The sequence below is a fragment of the Thermobia domestica genome, chromosome 6 (assembly GCF_964235325.1).
Source record: "Thermobia domestica chromosome 6, izTheDome1.hap1.1, whole genome shotgun sequence".
NCBI classification, from domain to species: Eukaryota; Metazoa; Arthropoda; class Insecta; order Zygentoma; family Lepismatidae; genus Thermobia; species Thermobia domestica.
This window is the reverse complement of record NC_137459.1, coordinates 124225372-124237381: the sequence shown is the minus strand read 5'-3', so window position 1 is coordinate 124237381 and position 12010 is coordinate 124225372. Positions and strand designations below refer to the sequence as shown.

At 35.9% G+C, this 12010-nt stretch overlaps 1 protein-coding gene across 2 annotated transcripts in view; it reads right to left on the bottom strand.

The window, feature by feature from the left end:
* LOC145688184 (prolyl 3-hydroxylase OGFOD1-like) overlaps positions 1–12010 on the bottom strand; it is a 64611-nt gene that overhangs the window by 40177 nt on the left and 12424 nt on the right. For both annotated transcript variants that reach the window (XM_081762047.1, XM_081762048.1), the window contains exons 3-4: positions 4825–5124; positions 1902–2021 (exon numbers count right to left, since the gene is read on the bottom strand). In XM_081762047.1, coding sequence (XP_081618173.1) covers positions 1902–2021; positions 4825–5124 — 420 coding nt within the window. The remainder of the gene's footprint in view (positions 1–1901; positions 2022–4824; positions 5125–12010) is intronic.

Below are 12010 nucleotides of genomic sequence, written 5' to 3'. Positions count from 1 at the left end.
TTTTAAATTTTAATAAGAATATACTCTGGTCAGAAAAGTAACTATTATTTATCTAGTACCAGGTTTCATTGATAAAATCTCTGGTGCTGATTACCAGTAACAGTTAGGTCAATCTGTGTTTGTTGAAAACGAGTGATACAACGTTCTCGAATCTACACAATACTGAGATTGAATTTGTATGTTCCCGCAGCTGTGTTTACTTGCAACACTACTTTTTTTCTTCCGAACTGCAGGAGCTGTTTTTCCCTACTTTTAACGTCACACGTTATGCCCTTTGGATTGAAGTAAATGGTTGATTAATGGAATTTAATAAGTATAAAGTAACCCTTGGAATGAGAATGTGGGAGGAAACTGAACTCCATGAAAATTAGGACACTATGTTGTTCATAAGCTCACATGACCTGAGATCTAACCAGGGACCTCTTGCACCGAGATGTGCACATGAACATTGAGATAACACGTCTCAGGAGGTTTTTTTTTTTTTTTTTTTTTTTTTTTAATGAACTTGAATGGCAATTTGCATGAAACTACTAATAAACTATACATCAGAAACCAGTTTCTTGTCACCAAGCAAAATAATGCCTATATTAACGATGTTTCACGTAAGAAAGTATCTCTACGTGTAATGTAGTTTTCGGTAAGTATCGGCAGAGGACAAAGTGTTTCCATTTTATTGTTACTGGAATTGTAAAAGCAAGAAATGAACCTGCAGAAGCAGAGTGACATGTGCAATTCTAAGTGTTATTTGTCGCACAAATTAAATCGGGTGTGATTTTTTCCCCCACAAAGTAATATTTACTTTTTCATTCAATTACTCCTTTTATTTATTTTTATTTTAATAACAATTAGTCAACCAAATTGTAAGAAAACGCGAAAAGTATCACTGAAAGTTGGTAACAATACTAAAAAACTAATTACGTTTTATGTTCGAGCGTTACTAATATCCCTCAACGAACTCAAATACCGAATTCTCGAGTTTATCTATTAATGGAAATACAACGGCTGTTTTCCTACCATTATTTTTATACAACAGAGAGATAACTTATTTCTTAAGTTCTAGCATGACAACAAATTCATGAAACGATACTTTGTATACAAATTATACAATTCGTATTAAAGACGCAAACAAAATTTTAAGTCTTTTATGTATTTATTGCAAGTTGTCATAGTACTATACTGCAAATGCTGTTAGGTTTATCTGTTAACTAAATGTATTTATTACTTAAATAATTTAGAGTTTGCAACTAGCGATTTCCGGAAGTTTACGATAGCTACTGTCACTTTTTTTCATTCCTTTTCCAAAGTCCCTTTTTGTTTCTTTGGAACTGCCGATTTCCGGTACCCGGCAGTTCGCATTGTATAGGTCTGAAAATGTACAGTCCGCAGCAAAAAACCTGCAACATGAGCATATAAGTTTATTGTGAAACGACGAACTCTTTTGTTCCAAAATAAATGTGCAGGGGAGGACGCCGAGGTTTCTCCTGGCGTGGTTCGTGCCACTTAGACTAATGTTGATTCCCTGCGCTTTTAGGCGTAGTTCCACAATAAACTTACATGCTTATGTTGCTGGTTTTTTTGCTGCGGACTGTACACTCCTTTTCCAACACAGGTGTGACCTAGCTATTACTGGTGATCACCACCAGTGATGTTTGATTACCGGTAACTTGTGGTAATCGTGGCTGTTTTCCTGTAATCACATTTTCGACTTTCACAGTAACATGTCTTCTAAATTCAATTATAATAATTAAACTAAATAAGAATGAACATGAACATATGTTGTAGTTTTCTGTACTACCATCACTTGCAAAATAAATCTTGTTACAGACATGTGCTAACGATCTTGAGTTGGTCGTAAGACAAATAAAACTTTCTGAACAAACAGAGAGAAAGAACAGACATACCATCACGGTCGAACAAATCTAAGGTACCACCATCTTCCTTAGTCCAGTTATCAGGTACAAGATAATAAATGAAAGCAATTTTTCGATCCTCCAGACGGTCGTCATGGCACAGCAGGTGATCTAAATCAGAGAAACAGCAATACAGTTCATTTTAAAATTAAATATGTTAATTACGTTTATAACCCGTAAGAAGCTTAATAGCTAGAGAGCTCGCTTTCATTAAATGTGTGCAAGGTTTTATTCATACTGCAAGAACAAAAACCTAAATTGGTTCGGATACTACTTTCATAGTAGATTCGTAATACGAACTCAGCTTTCAGCGGTCTCTCTCTCTCTCTCTCTCTCTCTCTCTCTCTATATATATATATATATATATATATATATATATATATATTCCTTTACATCTTCACATGCACAGATACAACAAACCACTACAAAATATGATTTATAGAAGTAGAAAACTGTGCCTTCCTGTATGTGATGGCACCCCGTAGCTTCTCATGCATAATATATATATATATATATATATCTTCACATGAGACTAGTTTCTTCGCTCAGACACTAAACAGTACCTCGATATTCTACACTAGACGGTCTTTCAGACTTGAAGTGCAAAAAGCTGAGCCCACATTCTTTCCCACTCCCACAGGGTTGATGCACTCAGGGAAATACATGATCCCTATACAGACCATCTCCACTAAACAAATTTGTAATTGGCATGTGACCGGTAGTCAGAAATGATTAAAAAAAAATTCTAGCCCTCCGAGAACAAAGCAAAGGGTCATGTGTAACTAGAGAACGAAATGTCGGGTAAAAAGACTAATGACCGTGTGCACCAACGAAGCTCAATTGTTGAACGACGTTTAACGTAAAGTCCCGAACAGCTGGTGGATAAAGTAGGTTAAACTTTGAACGCACCAGTTTAGGGGTTTAACGTCGTTGATCTCAATCTACAATACTGAACCAAACTGTACTGAACTTAGTATTTCAATGGCGCAACAAAATTCCTTGACATATGTTCAAGTTAGAAAGTTCAATTTTGAACTTTTATATGAATGCTCATTTGAATTTTAGTGGTGAATTTGAACCGTAATTCCATTAATTTGCCACTACATTTGGAACAGGGTTGGTGACAGGGTTAGCCTCGAAGGACAGGAGAAAATTCATGACCCGTTCTCCAAACGAAAACTGATACATCAGAACTATAAACAGGTACACTTCCATATCCATTGAAACATTAGTTAACCTAGGCTCACAATAATCACTACATTCTTCTATCCGACATTTTGTTTTGAAGTGAATTTAATGGAAACACCTTGAGCTGGAAACGCGAGACGTCTGGACTGGCAAGTCAGGTGGCGACCATAGCACCGAGTGGTGCTTGAGGGCAAACTCAATACTACATGAGAAGCAACAGAATGATAGTGTACAGTGAACTAAGCAGACGGTGATTAACCCATTAAGTCATTTGTAATCATTTGGATACATAGTTTTCATAGGCTTTATTACTTTAACAAAACATTTAACTGACGTTATTGCACATTGTGTCCATTTGGACACAGTTCCTGCTGATGTTTGCGGAGTGTTTCCATCATGTGTCGCTTTCCAGAAGTAGCCAGAAGAAGCAAGCTATGCAAGGAACCGCAGTAAGTGGTGTATCATGTACGAACTTAGGTTTGTGCATTATAGGGTTAAGTATAAAATGAGTGAACTCACTTCCAAAGAGGACAGATTGCGTGGTGCGAGCGTGATTTTCTCGGCGAACATCGCAAGAAAACTCTCAGTCGAGTATTAAAGCGGATTGTCACACAGAACGGGCGGTGCAACAGGCAGAGGAATTCAAGCAGCAGTACATCTTGTGCCGATAATCACTCCTACGTTCTGACTCATGATTGCCAAGATCATATTACAGTTCATCACAAATGTAAGAAGTGTGGCGGGGTCAATAGTCTTGCAGACATACCGCTCGTAAACCATGATTACTCGCACCCTGTCAACACAGCTCCTTTTACAATCCGAACTGCCGAAGTCCCTGCCTGGCTCTTGCTTTTCTCTCTAATCTTTTCCGACTGGAAAAAGAAAATTCTGATGTCATATTTCACGGAATGGGAAATAAACAACGCATATTTCCATTCTAAAAAATAGAACAGGTTTCAACATCAAGAGTTGCTATTTGCAACCACCCTATCGATTTCGATATTACTGAACTTTTCTTTTAATTTTTAACTTCATTAGTTTTATTTCCACGTGGACATAGGAAGTGATTAGTTCGCCTTCAATAGAGGCTCTTTATTTTCACATAAATTCCACGTTCATGAATAAAAATTTGATTGCAGTCGTAAATACGTCATGCAAATTAATGGAGCAACAGAGCAGCAACTCCTACTAAAGTTTAGAAAGACCGAACTTGATTATTATTCTTTGTGAATGTGTGTAACACTGACGAGTGTTACCGGAGTTGAAAGGTTATGTAATTTCCCTCGAAATTTTCCTCTGGGTTGTACCTAGGTATACTTTTAGGAGTGGAAATTTAAGTTTCATGCCGTTTTCAGAGTGAAGAAACTTGTGCTCATAGCGATGCAAGGTTAAATAACATCATAATTGAGTTCGTTTACTCTGTTTACTGTAACCCTCCCTACCCATTATTCCAATCACTCATTTTAGTAATTTGACCACTTTCATTCTCTTACAACTTAAATGAAGCAATTTTCTGCACGATTTTCCCCTATTACATACTTTATACCTATTACACTTTTGGTCTTTAAGTTTTACGTGAGACAGCTCCACATAGCTTACTGCTACCTATTCTTTCACATTTAAATATATTACCTGTAGAACATTTAACCCACAACTTAGGTTTCACTGCCCACATATGACGCATAATTATACAAATTAAAAACTGATTCGCACTTAGAAAACTCACCTGTATATGTATATCTGGAACAGAACAAGCTTTTCTTATCACTAAAATTAAAACCAGTAACTTGCTGTAACCAATCTTTGAACTGTCCGTAGAGAAGGGTGCAAAAAGACTTCAGAGCAACTGAATCCAAGCATTCAATACTTTCTGACTGCCAAAAGTGAAATAAATCACTAGTCTTCTCACTATAATACAAATTCTCCACTTCTTTTGCTAAGTTCTCTACAAATTTTTTATCGTCTACAAAATTTCGCAGGTAAAATACTTTGAAGGGACTGAGGTTCAAATCATCCTTTCCGAAATCTAAAAAGAAAAAAGTCAACGGTCAGTCTTAAAACAAAGATAATCAACAAAGTTAACGAATCCATATACACACAAGAAAGAAAAAAAAATCCTCAATACACAGAATAGTAGTCATACTGAATCTAAATCACTAAGCAACCTTCGCGACACACACTAATATTCTGAAGTTTGGTGAAAACTATGCGAACATATTCATGTGCACAGTTTTTTACGAAAGTGCATAATATTTATTCACGTAGTTCACAAAATCTGTTAAATTACATTTCCTGATTTTCACACTATCCAATTTCGTACTTTTGCAAAATATTTATTTTTTTCTTTTACAAGCAACTTCCACAGTGTCCATACATGCCAACTCTCATCTGAATAAAAAAAAATATATATTATAAACGATTATTTTGTCACTTCATTACAATTCAAAACACAATAAAAATACATGAACAAAATTTTTACAAAAATATTTTGCAAAGATACTGATTAAAATAACCCAAATTTCCATTACCATCATGAGCATGTTACATTAGAACAAGCCAAAGTACACGCTAAGAACTACAACATCCTTATATGAATAAAGGTAAAAGCTACCGCACTAAAATTTCTCGCTCCAATTCCTTAAACTAAATCTTGATGTGCTGCAGTTATTAATGAAACATTTTCTTCTGAAATATGAAAATTAAAGGAGTTTTCTGAAAATTTCCTCCAAAGAAAATGCACCCCAAAACTAAACTACACATTGTAGATTTTTCCATGAGAAAATGATTTATGCCATATGTCAGGATTATTAATGAAATATCCTATCCTATCCTAACTATATATAAAACTACATGAACTGACATAAAATAAGGAGTACTTGCGGTTGACGTGGAAAGTCTAAATTTGGCAGGATCGCAGCTTTCCGAGACTAACGCACAGGAAAATTGCCAAAAGTGAATATGTTTAGCTTTTAAGGAGTCTAAAGCGGGATGAAAAAATTCCCACGTTATTTAAATGGGCGTTTTCTTGGGATACAAAATCATATCTTTTAGAGAGTCGAAACAGGAAAATAAACTTGAAATCTGGTAGAATTGTGAGTTTAAGAGATGCGAGGCCGTAGGCCGAGTAAACGCGGGGGTCAGGGGGCAAAGCCCTCAGCTCACGAAATTCACCCCTGAAGCAAAGGCTAATACATAAGAGATGCGAGGCCGTAGACCGAGTGAACGTGGGGTTCTGGGGACAGAGCCCAGCTAGCCAAAGGCTAGTTTGTATATAAAATAAAATCGCAGAACTCGTTTCACAAAACTCATCTCAAAAGTAAACTACCGCACGTGTATATTTTCATGGAAGTTAATAATGCAACATTATAGGAATATTAACGAAATATTTATTTATGAAATATGAACAAAATCATCCGAAGAAAACTTGCGCCAAGAATAAACTACCCCTTGTACAATATTTTCAGGACAAATTAATTATGCCATATTGTCAGATTATTCATGAAATGCGTCACCTGAGTTGTTTGTGAGAAAACAGTCATTTTAAGTTTAACGGTGAAAGCGATTAAAATGTAAAGTAGAAGCTGTAGGATTTCCCAAAAACACTCATGTAAAGTAAAGCACTTGTACTTTTACAATATTCGAGAATCGCACATTCATGTCCCCAATAACTGGATTAGTTCACTCCTAAAGCACGGTGATAACCCATTAACTAAAGTGTATACTATTTTGTCACGTTGAAGCCATATTTTCCAGGCAATCTCATTGTAGCAGCAGTGCGCATTCACTGATGGATATCATTACACTTTTAACATGTTGACTGCCATGAGCATCATGTGTGGTGCTCACCTTATTTTTCTCTGGGGCCATGAGCACCATATATGATGCTCATTGTTACAAATTACTGTGAGACAATGAGAATCACATAAGGTGCTCGGCTCCCATTGGCACATTTTCGGGAGAAACAAAATATCGCGACAAAAATGTGATATAACTATCCATAATCGAGCCAAAGGTAAGATGAAATTTATGGCCTCCTGGGACCAGTACCCTCAAATCACCTTGGCAGTCAACCTGCTATCATTTACTAAGAATCCCTGTAAACAATATTGTTTCGTCCCCATTTGCATCGTAAAATCCACATTTAAGCGCGCAAGATCACCAGAAATCCATACAGAAAGATACATACAAATGAGGTACGACTAGGATGACACTAAGAAGGTATTGGCTTGTTTTCTTGATTCACAAACGCATTAACTGCTCCTAACATTGAAATGGACATGGTTATTTGCACACATGTTTTTACCTTGAATGTGACTTGCTAGTTGCTACTGCTTGCCCTCCGTGTTACCAGAGAAAAAGCTCTGGGAATGTTGCAGCGCGGCCAAAAATTTGTCACCTGTTACTTAAATAATCCATGAAAAAAATTATCTTACAACCAAGGGTTAAATGTGTCTTGGAATATTTGGAAACTGAGATGAATGTTATTTTAACAGGAACACGGAATACAACGAATGTTACAACACTTCTTCACTTTCGATCCTACCAAACCAGCAGAAAGCTGTTTTAAGATAAAAGGCTGCTGTTGACGACTGGATAATATATTTTTCTTCTGTTACGTATCGATCTCGATCCACTACATAAATAACTTCCGTCTGCTACTTATTTTCCTGTTTGGGACACAGCCAGTTGTTGTGTTTAGTCGGGTAAGCACTGTTACACTTTTTAACAAATGAAACACGATCCCGCTTTTAATGCACATTAACGAAGTGTATATACACACTCGCTAGTAGTTATTTATTCATTTGGAATTTCTTGTTTGTCATTATAACTTTGTATTAAGTTCGCAAAATTGTATATTTACGCAATTCTATTTTTCCAGCAACGAATAGTATCACAGAAGTAAATTCCCAGGGCAGAAAGCGAGCAGAGAACAACTTATTCCTAAGAATAATAATTCGTGCCGAATTTGTTTTAGTATCAACATATACAATGTATCACACACGCAATCTTAAATATCATCGATCGCTTGAATCAGTTCCCTTCCTTCGTTCATTCATTTGCTTCTCCGGAGCCGAAAGCTAAGGATTTTGGCGAAAAGCAAGGTATAGAACAGCAAAATAGGAACACGATGGGGATTCCATTTACATTTTTTTCCTACAGTAAAGGTAAGATGTCAACATTAAAACTAGAACTGCAAACCATGAAATTTCGTTACTTTCACACTGTACTGGAAACAAATTATTTTACGATAATTTCAACGCAACTGACAGTGCTCTTTTCTTGTCTTTTATTTCACTGCAAATTGCTAAATAAAGAAATAAACTCTTTCAGTTAAACGTCCCATTATCATACCCTTTGGGCTAACGGAGACGGATGAGTAGGGCAAGTGAATGATGATGGAAGAATTGTTGGAGGAAACGGAAGTACCCAGAGAAAACCCACGGACACGATGGTGTCAACCACGAACTTACTTGACCGGGGATCGAACCAGGGATCCCAAGCACAAGGAGGCTAAATTAAAAAATCTTGTCTATATTGCGTATTTCTGAAGATAGGGGATATCAGCAAAGGTTCCCCATGGAGGCACACCCTCCAACTTGCAGAAGTTTTTCTGTACCCCTATCTCAAAAGCTTCATTCCAGCTATGAAATACAATCAAGACATGTATGAATTTCTTTTTTCTATTAGTAAACGTGTGATCACGTGGTAATTGTAGAGCAAGAGTAATGTTTTTTTCTTATACACAATAGGGATGGCCGGATCCGGATCTTAGATCTGGGTCTGGATCCGAAATCCGGATCTCATGTCAGATCTTGATTCGAATCCAAACCTTCATCTTAAATTGTGACAAACTGGAATATCTAAAATTCATCAAAAGTAATTATACAAGTCCTGACAATGAAGAAAACAGAAAATTAAAAGAGGAATATTGACTTTCTATTTGCCTCCCTCACTCTACTAAAATGATCTGATTTGATCTGGACGAGAGTTCCCTAGTCCCCGTGTACCGAAGGAGCGAGTGCTACCCATATGACAAGAGGAACATTCGATGAATCATTTTCAATATTTACTGGACACACATACACGAGAGATCTTGGAAGAGCGAAGATGTGTTTGCACCACAGGTCTTTATAAAGTTGAAAGTGGGTAATATTTGAGATCACTGTGACTTTTAAATACCTTACCTTCATCTTTTACTCATTTCCACTGTACTAAAGTAGTGGACTTTCCTTCAGAAGTAAGACTATAAATGGCTTGGGACTTATTATTTTAACAGAAGAAACACTGACCAAAGCTTAAAACCCACTTTTTATTTTAAATTATAATTTATAATGGTTTCGGATATCTAACATATCCTTCTTCAGACACTATCGACAATAAATGAAAATACAGAAGTAATACATTTTATCAATATATTGGCTTAACTGTTATTCATCTGCATTAAGTAACAAGTGCAACAGCTCGAAGTAAAACCTTGAAAACGGAAAATTTAAGACTACCAATGTAACTATTCCCAGAAGACTACGGCAACACAAATAACTATATTTATTAAAACTGAACTTACCAAAATACCCTTTCATTCACTCATGTATGTGCGCTTCGGCAAATGGTTATTGAAATCCACAGCACAGCTCCTGTCACAAATTATCGATACTTTTGCACGACGAATTAGATCACAGTTGACTAGATTTTCCGCATACACAATCTATGCACTTTAAGTAGTAATTTTTGAACTTTCATTACTAAAATTCCTCTTGCTCTTTCATGACAAATTGAATTAACCGGTCGTATAAAGCTAAATATTTGTAGTTGATTAGTCCAGTTTCAAATTGCCTGTTGTCCCTTTTTCTCCGTAATGTGTCGTTTTCATTATGATTTGCATTTGCCCAATTTCCATCTAATTTATTTCATCTACTGTATTCAAATACTTATTTTATGTAAAGTACTCTCCTTATGTTCAGATGAAGAAATTGAGATTGCACAAAATAACTGTTTCCCTAGGTTTTGTAAGGTGGACAAGAGACTTTCGGAACTGGGCAACTCAACGAAATCTTGCGTTATTCACCTGTATTTACTTTCACTTTGGTGATAAACGTAATAGGCAGGGTTGGCAAAAACCATGGTTTTTATTGAAAAAACCAAAAAAACAGGTTTTTTTTTTGGTTTAAACCCGTTTTTTTTGTTTAAGCCATTTTTTTTTTTTTTTAATAATAATTTGCTCTATGTATTTATATCACATATGGACAGAAATAAGCTTGTTTCGCCTTGGTGTTAGTATGCAACAACCGGTTATGCTGGAAGGGGTCACATAAGCTTAAAGCGTAATCCAAACCGCTTCTCGGCTTACACCCGAGAGAAATTGTCCTCCATTTGAACTCGAAACCGGGACTAATTGGCCACAAATGCGATACGTCTGCCGACTCACGAAGGACTCCTGATAAAAATAGGTTGACTGATCTTTTCATATTTGTTAATATAATCGTCAAGAGTCATTAGGACACAAAGTCAAAAAGATAAACAATTGCACAAGTGGAACCATTATACAGAATTACATACGGACAATTTCAAAGTACTACAGAGTACAGAAGAATTAATTTAGTCTAAGTCAGTTCACTACGACTTGTATTAGTCCAAGTTAAAGAAATATAACGACTTACTTTGCATATCAGTAAGAAAAGTGAATAAAGATACGAATTATTTGAATCCACTTTGGCTCTGACCCATTTATACATAAATAGTTACCAAAGATTCTTGCCTCAATAATTGCCTCTCGTGGGGTTTGTATGACCCCCTCCCAAAAAAAGTACGGCAATTCGATGTATTTAATCAATAGTAAACATTATTAAAACGAAACAATATTTAATTTTTTTCTTTGATTGCTATTGCATAATAATAAACTATAAAAAATCACAAAAGAAACATTCATGAACTTCTGAGTAATTAATGGGGAATTTAGGTCTGAATATAGTACGAATAACACATGAGAGTGAAACGTGATAACCCACAAATGTGTGTTCATCAAGATATTGCGAATAGTTACACCTTTACGAACATATTTCGTTTTTTGGTTTAAACCAGTTGTTTTTTTTTGAAAAAACCAGCTGGTTTAAACCAGCCAACCCTGGTAATAGGTGGACGAAACCTGATTAAACTCGACCTTCAACTAGACAACCTTGGTACTCAAATTTCAACTGACCTTCAAACTTAACCTCTGCCTCGAAACCGCTTTTGGTATTTTAAATCTGCTAGTAAAATTTTAAATCTGTCCCTTTACCACCTTGGATTTTCGCAAAATGATTACAAGTTCTATTCCTTACTTAGATACGGTGCCTTCCATTTCAATTCAGGCAGAGCATGTACCATCACCATCTCAAATATTGTTGAAACTTTTTTTAAATAGCAACTAGACATATTTTTAAGAGACCCATATTTTTTTATCTTATCGAAAAAAAATTTCCCGCCAAGTAATGGGCCATCAAAGACGGGGAGTACAATTTATGAATTGTAGAAGACATGGAAAATGGCCAACTTCGGAGCCCCACCATTCGGCTATGGAGACAGGTAGAGTTATAATTCTTGTTGTGGTATGTACATAGGGATATAAATAAACTATATTTTATTATAGTTTGGTTTGCGCATGAGTATCTTTTTGTACATAAATTAACAAATGAACGTCAGTTTATCTGAAAAGTCGAAGTTTGCGAATCTTTTTCGAGCACTTTCGGTTCGAATTTTAAAATTCTGTTTTCACGGTTGGTAAGACCTAGTTGCCCGCTTTCCGAAAAAAAGTTGTTATCGCTTCTGTGTGCAACCGTTTTGTCGCTAAAAATTCGAGAAATTGTGAAATTTTCAAAAATCACCATTTTTTTGAAAACACCATCTTTTAAAATTCTGAAATTTTGTCAGATGGT